This window comes from Telopea speciosissima, chromosome 4 (assembly GCF_018873765.1).
Source record: "Telopea speciosissima isolate NSW1024214 ecotype Mountain lineage chromosome 4, Tspe_v1, whole genome shotgun sequence".
In the NCBI taxonomy this organism is placed as follows: Eukaryota; Viridiplantae; Streptophyta; class Magnoliopsida; order Proteales; family Proteaceae; genus Telopea; species Telopea speciosissima.
Genome location: NC_057919.1, coordinates 1,060,002 through 1,076,392, shown reverse-complemented (window position 1 = coordinate 1,076,392; position 16,391 = coordinate 1,060,002). Strand labels below are relative to the sequence as shown.

The window sequence follows — 16,391 nt, the reverse complement described above, 5'->3', positions numbered from 1 at the left end:
ACCATTTATTTATTTCCAATCTTATCCTTCATTATCAATTGATTGTGTGAATGTGTGTGAATTATGCGATGTATATGTAATTTGCTTCCATCCATAGAAGATCAAACCCAGAAGACAAATCGAAGAAGATAGAATGTAGAAATAAAAACTTGTGGAAGAAGCGAAGGATCTCGCTATAGAGTCAGTTTAATGGTCTGGATGCGCTTGTACGAACGATTCAGTCGCAAAGACTTCTGGGTTTTCCAAAAATGGGCTGAAATGTTGGGAAAAAGATCTTGTGTAGTGGTGGTGGGAGCTGCATAAATGCAGCACCGCTAACCGACAGCAAAAATTGGGGTAAGGTAGTCATTTCACAGGTGGATCCCACTTGGGCCCTACATGTGAAATGACCACCTCCCTCTGTATTTGGGATGGTTTTCGTGCTGCACCTATGCAACTCCTGCCACGGCGGCACAAGAGCCAAGTCCAACATGTCGACGAACCTCCGAGTCTCCCACCCCCTGAATAGAAGTGGAAACGTGCGGACGTGACGGGCAGGAAAAAGTTGCCCGGATTCAAAAAATGAATTTATGACACTCGTAAAGGATTTTTCAAGGCATCTCATGTAATATACCATTTCACTACCCGCTGTTGGGGTAAAATGGCCATATAAGTGGATAGCATGTAGATCCCTCTTCTTTATAGGTATAATCACAGATTTTTTTTGTCTCTTCTACTTGGTTACTGTTCATCAGAGGTCAAATGTCCAAACAAATGTTTTTTTTGCTTATAGTACACCTGACATAACTGAAAAAATAAAAGGCAAACACAATCAGTCTTTTTTCTTGGGCAGTGTAGTGGGGTAGGTTTTTTTTTGTTTTTTTGTTTGGGGGGTACCCCACTCCTATAGGTGATCTCTAAGATAAAATAGTATTGTGCTAAAAGTTCTGACTACTCTTTGCAAAGAATAAATCAATGGGGAGATGCTTCCCATCTTTTGGAGAAGACTTAAGCTTCTTGCGTCTGTTCTCTTTAGCAATTTGTGAATTACAGATGGACCTGAGAGGAGATAACAAGCCAGCAAAATGAATGCTTTGAAAAGTTCTTTCTAGTTATGAACTAAAAGCAAATATTATCATTTATATACATGCCTGCCTACAAAATCCTAAGGTAAAATTGATAGCGCACATTGAACCGTGGAGCATTACAAAATGCAAGAAAACATGGCAAAAACATTAAGACCAAAAGACCAAAGCAGTAACAAGATTCCAACAAGCATCAACTCATTAAATCCTGTGTCCATTTACATTTCAGGTCATTCTTCCTCATAAAGGCAGCTAATATGCTCAGAGTTTGTTCCACAGCTTTTATTTTACATAAACAAGATGAGCATTGCCAATTAAATTCAAGATGAAGCCTAGATTATAAAGATATGGACATCAAGTTATAGACCATGCATTCATCAAAGAAAATTCTGTGATATTCCCTTTTGTAAGCTATGGATGACCAGCTGTAAAACTCAACCAGGAGCCATACATTTTTCAAATCCTACGAATTTATCAAAAATTTCAAATCCTACAAGGCTGAAACCCAAAGAAGACAATCCCCTGGTGGAAGAGCAGGTGTACATGCCTGTGTGGTGGGATGTAACCCAACACTTCTAGACCACTAAACCATAGTATGGTAGTCCCTATCCAATAAATATTGACTTTCATCAAGAACCCACCACCTTCCAGTTGCACCAACAAAACACCAAGAGAAGTCCAATTTCTCTGTCCCTCCCCTTGTTCGCGTTTTCTAATCATTCCTTTCAATTTCACGAAAATCTGAAAAGTCAGAACCTATTTTAATGAATTGCTCATTTGAAACCCTTTTATTAATGAACCCTGTGCTTTACCTTTTTTTTTCCTGGCGGTGGGGTTGGGAGTGGAGTGGGTGTTCAATCAACTTATTGGATCACGCTTAGTCAATCAAGAACCAAAATCTAGACAGAAATCTTCTAGTTGAGCTTGTAGAATCACACATAATCCAGCACAGATTTACATCATGTGAAATCATTAAAAGTGCACGTATCCTGTTTTAGTGATCTATGTGCAGCACATGCAGTGTCAGGCTAATACAACAACTACTACAGTTTTGGAGCTTTGAGGGGCCAGACACCAAATTGGTCACCTTCCTATTTGGATGGAGACCTGAGAGGGTGTGGAATGGCAGCATGAGGATCAAGCTTTGCTGGAAAACATCCGAACAAAGCATTTACCAAATCATAGAGTTGGAGACAAACATCTGAGGCAGAAAGAAAGAAAAAAAAAATGTCACTCATGGTGAGTCACATGAGTGACTAACAAACTCTTTTTCCATGTTCTACATGTCAGTCAGAAGAGCCCAGGGGGCTACAAATACCATCCCTCATGACTTACTTCATTTAGGGTACACAGGTGACTCCTCTTTCTCACAGCTCACATGCTTTTCCTACCTACCTCTCATCCCCTCGTTCCTTGACAACATCAGTCAAATAGTTGCAAATTATATTCAGCCTTTCCGTAGTCTCGTCAACCATGAAGGGTCTGTCCTTCTCAATCTCTAACCCCCTTCCCTGCTTCATTTAGGACACAGTGGCCACTCTCCCTTCCTCACAGCTGAAACTGAGTTCTTTTTTCTCTACTCGTCTTCCCTTCTCCTTGACTACAGCAGTTGAACAGTTGGCAACTACAGGTTTAACTTTTGCAGAGTCCAACCAACCATGCTAGAGTCTCTGGTGACTATCAGTAATTCAGTATTCTTTGGCTCCTGAATATGGTCCAAATACTTATGTACCAAAATGAAAGCTATTAGGTTCAGTTGCTTCAAAGGAAGAAAGTCTTGAAAATCGACTTTTATTCAAAACACTTGCTTTGTATTTCTTTGCAATTTATCTCTCTTTTTTTTTGTTGTTGTGATATTTAGGAATATCCAAGTAAGGAAAGAATCCAGCCATATAATGGGGAAGGTGTCCACTATGGGTGGCGATTGCATCATCGACCAAGAAACCCTTCTTCCCCTCCACCCAGAAAGATAAATTGAAAATTATTTTCCATTTCGTTTTGTATTGCATTCTGGTAAAAAGTTCCTAAATTTTAGGCCAATAATTTCTTTTTTGCTTTTAAGATGATTTTGTTTAAAATATTTTCCATTGAATCACTCCAACCATGTAGAAAAAGTTAAGTGAAACATTTTTGGATCATGATATTCATAACAACCTGTTCGTGACAGTTGAAATCTGTTACAACTCATCACATCAGAAACACTTGTCCATGTGATAGAAGACCCATTACGAATCTTCAAAATTTTGATTGAAGCAGATCTAATTTGCAAATATTTTGGTTTCGCTAAGGACAAAAACAAAATGCCATGAGAAATAGAAGACGTACCTATATCGACAATACAACAACAACAACAACTACAACAACTTAGCCTTATTCCAACTAAATGAGGTCGGCTACATGGATCTGAGCAAAGACCGATTATAAATAGTATCAGTAAAATGAAAGGAACAAAACAACCTCAACAACAACTCAGTAAAATCCCACCTAAATGGGGTCGGCTACATGAATCCTTGCCCTCCAATCCGCTCTATTCGAGGTCATACTTGAGACAAGACCTAGACTATGCATGTCTTTCCTCACTACTTCTCCTAGGGTTATTTTAGGCCTGACCCTAGCTCTTATAAATCCTTCGATCTGAATCAGATCACTCCTCCGAACTGGTGTGATGCAGTAGACAAATTCTTTGGAAAGCATTATGCTAGCCACAAGCACAAGAAGAGGGCTGGTTCACTGCATCAATTGGTGAACCAACCCAATGGGCCATAGGGCCAACCAACCTTGGGCTGGGAGTTTGTTGGGTCTATCAAACCCAATATTGTTTGGGGGGGGGGGGCAGAATAGTCCTTTTTTTTCATTGTCACTCTTTAAGTACAAAGCTGGCCGATGGGTACTTCATAAGGTGGGAACCACATGACTACAACATTGACAAAGAATCTCCAGTGGGATCCACAAAGAGAGAAGGCCGGCTGCTGCACTTTTAGAAGACTTTTATTTACTTTCTAATTTTATGAATCCTAGTTTCTATTTCATAGTTTCTTATTTTAGAACATTGTCAAGCTAAGTTTCTAATTTCTTGCAACTTAAGAGGCAAGATATTGCTCTCTATATGTAAGGCTTTTAGAAGCCACCCACATGATTTGACGAAGATTGAGATTATTGCCTTGTGCAAAGAATTCTTATCATAGGGTGAGGATGAAGGGCTGAGAGAGCCTGGCTGAGAGAGCAGAAGCCCTATCCCCCTTTCTCTTATCTTCTATTTTCTTTCCTCTTCACTATCTCCCTCTATTCCGCATTAAGCTCCACTTTCTCTGTTTCTTGAGAATGCAATTGAGTGTTGTTGCTGCATCTGTGAAGGACCAGAAGACATTCCAAACATCAACCAGACCTGCTGTTGCTGGCCAGAGACAAGGAAGCCCTTCCACACACCTGCGGCTGCATCTCTTTCTATTTCCTGCTGTTGTAATCAAAGGACTTGATCTCAGCACCTGTTCCACCATCGGCAGTGATATTTGGAGGACTGGTTCAAACCCCTAAGAAGACCACTCGATCCCAGTTTGAGACACTGTTGCTGGCTGGATTAGTCTACAACACTAAACCTTCTATTTTGAGGCCTGCCTTCTATTTTCAACTCTGTTAGAAGTTGTCGTAATAAGGGGGAGGGAAGTCGTGAATTAGCGTTAGAGCTAATTCACGATTCCTTCCCTCAGGGATGTTTTGGTCTTTTGGTGTATGCCCTATTGTCTAGTGTCAATCTTATTATTTAATTGAATGAATAGGGGCTGTCACAGACACGGCTGTGACTCCCATCAAGTTACAGCAATTCTCTCCTCTTCCTTCTCTCTTCTTTTCTTCTTCTTCTTTTTTTCTTATTCTTTTACATGGTATCAGAGCTGGATCGATAGGGACTGGTTTACACTTACAAAAATTAGTCATTCTCTGTTTGATCGAGGCTCTACAGTGGCTGTAATCTGTTTCGACAAGTTGATTGGTTTGTAGGTCTTTTCAGGCTCTCGTTGGAAGGGGTGCAGCACCCTATGCTGTTTTTAATGTGTGTCTAGAGACTAGTTCGTGTTTATATGAAGAACTAGGTCTGATTTGTTTGTGGTTTTGATGAAGAATATTGAGCAGTGATTTTCTATGGTGAGTTAGTTTATGTTGTTTGGAGGAGAGACACGATTTTATTTTAATTGGTGACCTATTTGTTGGCTGTCCCTGTGGTTTGTGAGAATGGTTGAAACCAAGACTACCGTGGCTGAAATCTCAGCTTCTCATCGTATTACTGATCGCAAATTAGAAGGAATATCAAATTTCCAGCAATGGAAGAAGGTTGTTCGATTAGCTTTGATTGGCCGTGATCAACAGGATCATTTAACTAAACCAAAACCTGATGGAGATACCACATGGGACACTGCTGATGCAAGGATTTTGAGCCAGATGTTAAATTCAATGGAAAATCAGATTGCAGATTTGGTGACTCATATTGATACAGTTAAGGAACTATGGGAATATTTGAATGTCCTATACTCTGGACAAGATAACCTGTCTTGTATATATGATTTGTCACAGGCGTTCTATAAAGTGGATCAAAAGAATCTCAATGTTACCCAATATTTTGCTGACTTCAAACGCTTGTATGAGGAGCTTAATTCTGTCCTTCCTATTTCATCGGATGTGCAAGCAATGCAAAACCAGCGAGAACAGCTTGCGGTTATGGTATTTTTGGGAGGTCTTCGTAAGGAGTTTGAATCAGTGAGGTCTCAGATTCTCGGTGGGGACAAGGTCACTACCCTTTTTGAAACTTTTTCTTGAGTTTTACGTGCTTCTCGTGAGAGCAGCCAAGAGCCCACCAATGCTGAAAATTCTGCTCTCGCTTCTTTTCCACCAAACCGTGGTCCTACAGGAGGGTCAAGCAATAGTGGTGGTGGTGGTCGGGGTCGTGGGATTGGTACTAGTAAGGCTCCCACGACTGGTGCTTCGGAGACTTCAGGACAAGTGAGGACCTGTCATCATTGTGGTAAACCTGGCCACATTCAGCGCTTTTGTTGGAAACTACATGGTAAGCCACCTCAATTTGCCAACTCGGCCAGTAGTCATTCGGGTGTTTCTTCTCCTTCCAAGCCCGAGGGTAAGACTGTGACGATGTCTGATGAAGATTATGAGCGCTTTACTCAATTTCAGAATTCTCAGTCTTCTCAGTTCTCCGCTGCTAGCCTTGTTCAGACAGGTAATGCTACTGCATGCCTCTCATCCACTTCTCGTCCCTGGATCATTGATTTAGGTGCTTCGGACCATATGACTGGGGTTCCAGGTATTTTTTTCCTCATTTCGTGAGTCTTCTTCCAATGTTGTGTTAGCTGATGGGTCTTTAGCTCAGGTTCGGGGTACAGGCACAGTGCATGATACCTCAAATTTGTCCTTATCCTTTGTTTCTTATTTGCCTAAGTTCCCATTTAATTTGTTATTTGTTCACAAGTTTACCACAGCTCATAACTGTTCTGTTACTTTTTTCCCTGGCTATTGTGTATTTCAGGATCTCAAGTCGAAGAAGACGATTGGTAGAGGCCGTGAATCTGGGGGGCTGTATTTGCTTGAAGACACATCCTCTGTGGCATGTTCGAGTGTGGCACTTCCTCATCAGATTCATTGTCGTTTGGGTCATCCATCCTTGGAGAGTTTGAAACTTTTGGATCATCGTTTTAAGTCATTGTCTAGTCTTGATTGTGAGTCATGTCAGTTTGGGAAACTTCACTGTGTAAGTTATCCCCCTAGAGTCAATAAACGGGCTGTCCATTTTTTTGCTCTTGTTCATTCTGATGTATGGGGCCCTTGTCCAGTTGTTTCTCAGTTAGGTTTTCGTTATTTTGTTAATTTGTTGATGATTATTCCAGAGTTACCTGGATTTATTTAATGAAGAATCGTTCTGAGTTATTCTCCATTTTTTATGCTTTTGTTCTTGAAATTCAAAATCAGTTTAATACTTCATTAAAAGTTCTTCGTAGTGATAATGCGAAAGAATATTTTTCTGCTCCTTTAACTTCATTTATGGTTCAACGTGGCATTATTCATCAGTCCTCTTGTGCGGACACACCACAACAAAATGGTGTGGCCGAAAGGAAAAACAGGCATTTAATGGAAATCACTTTATCTCTTTTGTCTGAGATGAAAGTGGCTAACAGGTTTTTGGGCTGATGCAGTATTGACAGCGTGTTATCTTATTAACCGTTTGCCGTCTTCAGTTTTGTGTGGGGGTATTCCATATTCTTTATTGTTTCCTTCGCAACCTTTGTTTACTTTACCCCCACGTATTTTTGGGTGTGTTTGTTTTATTCGGGATCATCGTCCTGGTCGTTCTAAGTTGGATCCGAGAGCTCTTAAATGTCTTTTTGTGGGGTATTCTAAAACTCAAAAGGGTTATCGTTGTTACTCTCTTGATTTAAAGAAATACTTTGTTACTGCTGATGCCAAATTCTTTGAGTCCACTCCATTTGTTGAGTCTTTGTTACCCTCTTCTGACTTAGACGATGATCTGCCCTCTATGTTGTCGAGCAATCTTCCCCTTTGCAGGATCCTTTGCCAGCAGCGCCACCTCAGACTCTGCCACCTGTTGTGTTTCACCGTCGCTCACATGATGAGGCGACACCTCGCATTTCAGCCCTTGACAAATATAGCAAACAGGTCGCTACATCTACCACGTCTTCTTCGCCTCCAGATCCGGGTCCTCCAATAGGTAATTCCTCTTCGCCCCCTGCTCCAGTTATTTCTGATTTAGATGTTCCTATTGCTGTTCGTAAGGGTGTTCGAAGTTGGACCCAGCACCCCATCTCTAACTTTGTGTCCTATTCTGGTTTGTCCTCTAATTTTGTTGCTTGTCTATCCACTATTGAGAATCATCCTATTCCTAAGTCTGTTACAGAAGCCTTGTCTGACCCTGGGTGGAGGGCTGCTATGACTGAGGAATTATCTGTGCTGAAGGAAAATCAGACATGGGAACTTGTTTCTTTACCCTCTGGTAAGTCGGCTATTGGCTGCCGGTGGATTTTTGTGGTGAAGGTTAATCTTGATGGCTCTGTGGCTCGGTTGAAGGCCCGTCTTGTTGCTAAGGGATATGCACAGGTCTATGGTATAGACTATTTGGATACTTTTTCCCCTGTTGCGAAACTTACTTCGGTTCGCATTTTTCTTTCTTTGGCTGCTACACACCATTGGCCTTTATTTCAGTTGGACGTCAAGAATGCTTTCTTGCATGGTGATCTCCATGAGGAGGTGTATATGGAGCAACCCCCTGGGTTTGTTGCTCAGGGGGAGTCTGGTAAGGTGTGTAGGCTGAAGAAATCCTTGTATGGGCTGAAACAGTCGCCACGGGCGTGGTTTGGCCGGTTTACTGAAGTTGTATTGGAGTTTGGTCTGACTCGATTTGAGAGTGATCATTCGGTGTTCTGATGCAGGGAGGATGTTTTTAGTGGTTTATGTAGATGACATTGTTATTACAAGAGATGATTCTTCAGGTATGGAGAGCTTGAAGACACATTTGGGACAGCAATTTCAGACTAAGGACGTGGGACGTCTGAAATATTTCTTGGGTATTGAGGTAGCTCAATGACGGAAAGGAATTTCTCTCTCATAGAGAAAGTATGTTCTTGACTTGCTTACAGAGACAGGGTTACTGGGATCTAAACCTTTGGATACTCCTATGGATCCTAGTGTGAAACTAGTGGCAGATGGTGGTGATATTCTTGCTGATCCAGAGAAGTATCGGAGGATGGTAGGGAAACTCAACTATTTGACTGTGACTAGGCCTGACATCTCCTTTCCTGTCAGTGTACTGAGTCAGTTTAGGTCCTCTCCTAGGACGTCTCATTGGGATGCAGTTATACGGGTTTTGCGATATATCAAGAAAGCGCTGGGACGTGGTCTTCTATATTCTGATCATGGTCATGGGAGGATTGAAGGCTTTACTGATGCTGACTGGGCAGGGTCTCCAGTTGATCGAAGATCTACTTCAGGTTACTGTGTGTTTGTTGGAGGAAATCTTGTTTCATGGAAGAGCAAGAAACAGACCGTTGTAGCTCGGTCCAGTGCAGAGTCAGAGTATCGTGCTATGGCACATGGCACTTGTGAACTGATGTGGATTAAACAGTTGATGACAGAACTTGGGTTTGGTGGTGATTCTCCTATGTTACTATGGTGTGATAATCAGGCTACCATTCATATCTCTACTAATCCTGTGTTTCATGAGAGAACGAAACACATTGAAGTTGACTGTCATTTTGTTCGTGAAAAACTGCAATAAGGGATTATCTCTCCTCGTCATGTTCTAACTGGGGAGCAACTTGCTGATTTATTTACCAAGTCTTTGGGGAGTGTGAGAGTAGATTATATTTGTAACAAGCTGGGCATGATTAACATATATGCTCCAGCTTGAGGGGGAGTGTTAGAAGTTGTCGTAATAAGGGGGAGGGAAGTCGTGAATTAGCGCTAGAGCTAATTCACGATTCCTTCCCTCAGGGGTGTTTTGGTCTTTTGGTGTATGCCCTATTGTCTAGTGTCAGTCTTATTATTTAATTGAATGAATAGGGGCTGTCACAGACACGGCTGTGACTCCCATCAAGTTACAGCAATTCTCTCCTCTTCCTTCTCTCTTCTTCTCTTCTTCTCTTCTTCTTTTTTTCTTATTCTTTTACAAACTCCAATTCAGATCTCCACTTCTGACAATCAGAATTGGCCCAAACTTGGAGCAAATATCCACCCCACCGAGGCTAGCACTCGATCAGCTTTGGAGTCCATTCCCACTACTGGTTTGCTCAAAATTGATTACTTTCTAATTTCAGCCTTCCCTTCTATTTTGAATTGTGGGTTTATTTTGGGGCTAAGTTAACCCTAATATAGTCTTACATTATGGTATATCCTAAGGCCTCCTTTGAACATGGCCATGCCACCTCAAACGGATTACACAGAGCTTATCATTTATCAGGGCAATTCCCAAATCAGCTCTAATATGGTCATTCCTTACTTTATCCTTCCTAGTTTTTCCTCACATCCTCATCTCTACTACACTTAGTTTATCTATATGACACTTCTTAACTGCCTAACATTTTGCCCTGTACATCATAGTCGGTTGTATTACTGTCCTATAAAATTTTCTTTAAGTTCTAAAGGAACACGATGATCATACAACACTCCGGACGCACCTCTCTACTTCATCCATCCCACTTTAATTCTCTGTGAAACATCATCTTCTATATCACCTTCTTCATTTATGATTGATCCCAGATATCTAAAATAATCACTTTGCGGTATCTCTCTCTCCTCAATATTCACCATTTCATTATCCGTCTTAGTGTGTAGCTAAAGTTACTCACCATATACCCCATCTTCGTTTTACTTATCTTAAAACCTCTTGATTCCAAGGATGATCTCCAAAGCTTCAACTTAGCGTTGATCCTTGCTTTTGTCTCATGCAGCAAAACAATGTAATCAACAAAAAGCATACAACACAGAACCTCATCTTCAATGTTCTTAGTTAAATCATCCATGATAAGTGCAAACAAATAAGAGCTTAGAGCTGATCCTTGATGTAACCCAATTGTAATTGGGAAATCACAACCTAGCCCACCCACTGTTCTCACACTAGTCACCAGGCCCTCATAGATGTCTTTAATTATATCTGCATATTTACTCGATACTCTTCTCTTCTCTAGTACATGCCAAATTAATTCTCTAGGGACTCTGTCATAGGCTTTTTCTAGGTCAATAAAGTCCATATGGAGATACTACTTGCAAGCTCTAACACTTTCTATGAGCCTCTTGAGTAAGTAAATAGCTTCCATCGTGGATCTAACTGGCACATAACAAATTGGTTCTCCGAGATAGTAGTTTCTCTTCTCAGGTGGGTTTCAATAACCCTCTCCAATAATTTTATAGTATGATTAATTAGTTTTATGCCTCTATAGTAATTGCAAGCTATAAATCTTTCCATGAGTCTTCTTGGTTGTTAATCTTGACTGACTTCTGTTTCAACTTGATATAGAAAATGCTTTTCTTTATCCCCTTGTGCTTGGTTTGACAAATTTAGTAAGGCCATTGGTAGTTACGGGTCTACACTGTGCTTCTCTAATCACTCTATATTTGTTTGTTGAGGTGAGTCCAATGTGGTTCTCCTAGTTGTGTATGTGGATGATATCATTATTTCTGGTAATGACTCTTTTGGGATTGAGGATGTCAAGGTGTATTTGCATCGACATTTTCAGATGAAAGATTGAGAATGCTCAGATATTTCTTGGGTATTGAAGTTGTTCGTAGTACAAAGGGAGTCAGTTTGTCTCAGAGGAAGTATGTGCTTGATCTTTTATCTGAGATTGGAATGTTAGGCTCTAAACCTGTGGATACTCCTATGGATCCTCATCTGAAGCTTGGAGCATGTGATGACGAAAACTTTGTAGATAAACATCAGTACAGATGACTTGTTGGAAGACTTATTCATTTAACTGTTACTCGATCTGATTTTCATTTGTTGTGGGTGAAATTAGTCAGTTAATGGAAAATCTTACAAAAGCTCATTGGGAGATTGCTTGTTGCATTTTGAGGTATCTCAAAGAAGCTCCCCGGAAACATCTTGTTTACCGGTGTCATGGTCATATTGATATTATGGGTTACTTTGATGCTGACTCGACTAGTGCTGATGGAGATTGTAGGTCTACTAATGGATATTGTACGTTTGCTGGTGGAAATCTTGTTACATGGAGAAGAAAGAAGTAAAATACAGTGACTCGATCGAGTACAGAGGTTGAATACAGAGCTATGGCACAAACAACTGCTGAAATGATGTGGCTGAAATCTCTCATTCAAGAGTTGGGTTTTTCAATTGCTAAACCTATGAAGATGTATTGTGATAACCAAGCTGCGATTTATATTGCCAGTAATCCGGTTTTCCATGGGAAAACTAAGCATATTGAGGTTGACTGTCATTTTGTGAGGAATGTTGTTGTTGCGTGTGAAAACCTCCGTTGCCCGGTTCGCCCACGGATGAGCCTGCAAAAACCGAGTGAGCGCAAGAGAGCCAGTGTGGCTCCGGCCAAGGATTCTCTGACGCTCAAGTCAGGTCTCCAGTGCAACAACGTAACAGCTTAGTAAAAGTTAGATGAGCGTTTGAGCTTCATACCTGAGTATTTGTAGAATGAGGTGAGGTGGTTGGAGGAGTCCTTGTATGGTAAGAGTCCTCTGTTGGTAGGGCTCTTCCGCGCGGGGCGGAGTGGAGAGTTACTTTCGGGGTCGGACTCTCACTAAGGTAAGAGTCCTTATTGGAGTGTAACTCCGTATCGCGGTGGGGATCGTAGCTCGATTCTTATCCCGTGATTATCGGGGCATGCTGATGTGGCTCCGTGATCCCCGGTGGGCCGTTATTGTTGCTTCTGGGGAGGGCTTGGCCTCGGACAGCCGTGTCCTCGGTGCTCGGCCTCGGGCAATCGAGTCTTCGGTGCTCGGCCTCGGGCGACCGAGTCTTCGGTGCTTGGCCTCGGGCGACTGAGTCTTTGGTGCTCGGCCTCGTGCTTGGCACAATTGGCATAGGGAGCTTCCTCTAAGCATATGTGTAAGCCCGGCCGAACTCAGGTCGGCCGGGTGCTCGGCTTATGGCTGACCTGAGCAGGCTCGGCTCATGACTCGACCGTGTTCGGCCATAGTGCTCGGCCGTGTTGGTGATCAAGGTGATGGCCTTCTCCTTCGGAGGTTGGTTTGATGCCGCACCGTTTGGCTCGGCTCGGTCCTCGGACTGGACTGGGGCTTAACTAGGCATTCGTGCTTAGCGACGATTGCCCTTTCGACCGTGCTTTGTGCGCTCGGCTCAGTGCTCGGTGACTGCAATGCTCGCCCCTGGTGCTCGGTCGTATCTAGTGGGGTGATTACCCCCCTGGTGTTCGGTTTGGAGTCCCTTGGCTCGGTTCGGTCCTCGAGTTCGGCTCGGTTCGGCTGACTCGGTTCTGCACTGTACCATTTGTGCTCGGCTCGGCCCTTGGGTTCAGCCTCAAACTGTCCATGTGTCATTTTTTGTCAGATGGGGATTCTATGACTCATCAGTTGTTATGCAAAAACTTAACTCTACTCCGTTTGTCAACTCAGGCGATCGACTTGGAGATATGATCGCTAAGGCGTTGTTTAGGCCTGCATTTCTTAGTGGTTGTTCCAAGCTAGGTATGGGAGATAGATATACTCTAGCTTGAGGGTAGCGCAAAAGTGTGCGTGTGGTAGTGTGTACCATAGGATAATATGGTAGACTGATGATGTTGAGTCGTAATTAAGTCTTTAGTTATTTTTAGTGGAGTTTTAATTTGGTCTTCAGTTATTTTACTTTTATTGTAATTAGACTTAGGTTGTACATTGACTTAGATTCTTAGTAGGTTTCCTACTAAGAGTATATTACTTAAGATAATATGAATCGGGAGCTAGACCACGATAGACTCACTTCAACTATTTTCCTATCGTGGCTCTAGCTCATCTTCTTCCTCTCCATCATATACACCTTCCTTCTCCTTCTTCCTCCCTCCCCTGTAGGTGTTGGTTTACATGTTTGATACATTGTTACAGCGTTACACTTTGTAAAACAGTATTTTTCACAGCAGAATGGGTGAGAGCACGATATGACCAGCTTAATCTTGAAAAATACTAATTCGATAATTAAACATATTTTTATCATTATGATAAAATATAGTACATCATGTCATAACATGGGTCTATTATTTTAAGTATATGGTCAAACAATACAAAACCAACACGATACACTAGCAACTTAGGTCTCGAAACAATAAAGCCACTTTGGGTGTTTCTCTTTTGTTCCTTGTCATTTCTAAGATGTGTTCTATGTTTAAATAAACATCCATAAAGCTTAATTGCAAAATTCTAAAGATATCTCACATTTCCCGAACTTCTGAATTTTCAACAGGATTTTAGTCACATTGATAAGCTTTGTGTAGCAAAGATGAGGACATTAAGATGGATGTGTAGAAAAACAAGGAAGGATAAAGTACGGAATGAATGTATTAGAGAGGATGTGGGAGTCACCCCTATCAGTGACAAGCTCCGAGAGAGTCGTTTAAGGTGGTATGCTCATATTCAACAGAGGCCTAGGGACGCCCCAATAAGGAGGAGTGACATGATCCCAATTGAAGGAGCCAAAAGAGCTAGGGGCAGGCCTAAAATGACCATAGGAGAAGTGGTGAGGAAGGGCATGCATAGCCTAGGTCTTGTACCAAGGATGACCTCGGACAGGGCCTATTGGAGGGCAAGGATCCATGTGATCCATGTTGCAGACCCCATTTAGCTGAGATTCTCCTATCGTGCTGGGTTGGGCTTCTTCCCTCTTACCATCTTTCATCTAGCATATTGCATCTTTCATTTGGCATTCCACATTTTACATTTCTCTCTCTCTCTCCTTCGTTTTTTATTTTTTTGGGGGGGGGGGGGGGATGCTAGAACGCAGCTTTCCTTGTAGTGTTTGGATCCATGTAGCCGACCCCATTAAGAGTTGTTGTTGTTGTTGTATTTTAGTCATTTCGACAAAATATTTTGTTTTCAAAAAAGTGGGAAATGACCTACCTAGTCAAAATTTAGAACCTGTGACCCAACCCATCTCATCGGTGAAGTTCCAGCATGAACATATAGGGAATGCCGTAAGAGTTAGTTTTGAAGTTAAAAACATACAGAAATGCCATCAGACTCCATTACAATAAAATGGCCTTCCTGTAATTTTATGGAACTTTAACATCACTTTTTGACCTTATCCAAAGCTTGTCTTAGGCTGAAATTGGACCAGTGAGATGGATGTGTGGTTCTCTTTCACATGGGCCTAACCACATCCCTCCAAATCTGCTACTTGGCAAGAAAATATTATTCCGTGACAAAATCAAACATTTATAACAGATTGCTATATATATATATATATATTGGCCTTATTTTAAAACAATTATTCATAACCAACACTCCAATACCTAGTAAAATATCTTTGTAGTTTCTATCATGACACTATTAATTATAGGAGGGCAATTATAGGTATGACTGTACATGCATGCATTAGATCAACTAGGAGGTTGAATGCATTTGCAAATAGTGGACCCAACATGCAAGGGAATGAATAATGTTTTACCTTTGCTTCAGTGAGGGATATCTTGAATTATGGCCAGATTCCATTTTCTGAAGCCTCTCAGCGAAATGATAATCAAAATGTTCTTGCCTTTCCTCAGCAAAACTAGGGGGCAGTTCAACTCCACATAGTGAACATTTATAGCCATCCACCCAGAAAGGCTGTTCTTGTTGATTGGAAGACAATATGGTCTTGTCTGTGAGGCTCACCCTCTCCTTCCCTCCCTCCATGTTGTTGCCCTTGGATTGTCCGAAGAAAGAAACAGTCTGCGACTCCACCATCTCACTCCCTTGGGACTGTGTGACATAGCTTATGACATTGGGGGCAACCACCTGATCAAACAGCAAGTCCAATTATCTGTTTGAACTATCGATGAGGGAAACTAAATCAGGTAAGAGAAAAATAAAAAGATGCTTATTGAAATATCAAGATAAGACATTATGCACTATTAAATCCAAGTTAGACCAAATGGTAGTATGATACTCAGTTTGGGGTGATGGCAGGAACTAGTAGATTAGATAGAATATCCACCATTCGGTTGATGTTCTGCCAACTAGGGTACTTCCTTATGTTAAATAGACCTTCGGTCATTTTCCCCTTCTTCTCTTGGGTACTGGCCTGTGGTCATTTTACTAGACCCTTGGGCCTATTTGGCATTGTTCCTGGAACATTCTGGTGTTGTGCCAGACATGCCCGGTTAATGCAGGAGCATGATCTCAACACTTTGAGATGGCTTGATCTTTCAATTTGGGTTTAGATCTGCACTTTATTATGTGGACCAATGTAATAATATGGTCCCAATAGTTTACAATAATATTTAAATTAATAACAGCTTTAAACATTTTTATTGTGGGCCCAGTGGTAGATATCGATTTAGGTGTTTAGTAGTTCTATTGCTTTGGTAAGTTGTGGGTTTTAAGTTGGTTGTTTTTATTATTAAATCGTAATTTCCAATTATAGGATTGTCTATAATTATGTAACCTCCCCATTTGGATTGAATGGATCAGTTTTTTTTTGGGTATTAGAATTTGCCTTGTGTAGCTGAGAAGTCCTCTCTCTTCTCTCCCATCTTTCCTCTCCCTCACCTGGAGGTTCTCTCCTTTCTTGTTTCCTCATTTTCTCCCTTAATTTCTCCCCTAACAGCCTCAATAGAATTCTCTCTCCTCTTCTTTACCCCTCAACAGTTTTCACTTCTT

General features: G+C 41.5%; 1 protein-coding gene across 1 annotated transcript in view; it reads right to left on the bottom strand.

Annotated features, from left to right (window-relative positions):
* Positions 1-897: 897 nt before the first annotated feature.
* The window catches only part of LOC122658885 (DNA polymerase kappa), a 115,076-nt gene continuing 99,582 nt past the window's right edge, over positions 898-16,391 (bottom strand). Inside the window, 2 exon segments of the mRNA XM_043854034.1 lie at positions 898-1,038; positions 15,199-15,527. Of these exon segments, the coding sequence (XP_043709969.1) occupies positions 918-1,038; positions 15,199-15,527 (450 nt within the window). The 3' untranslated portion in view covers positions 898-917.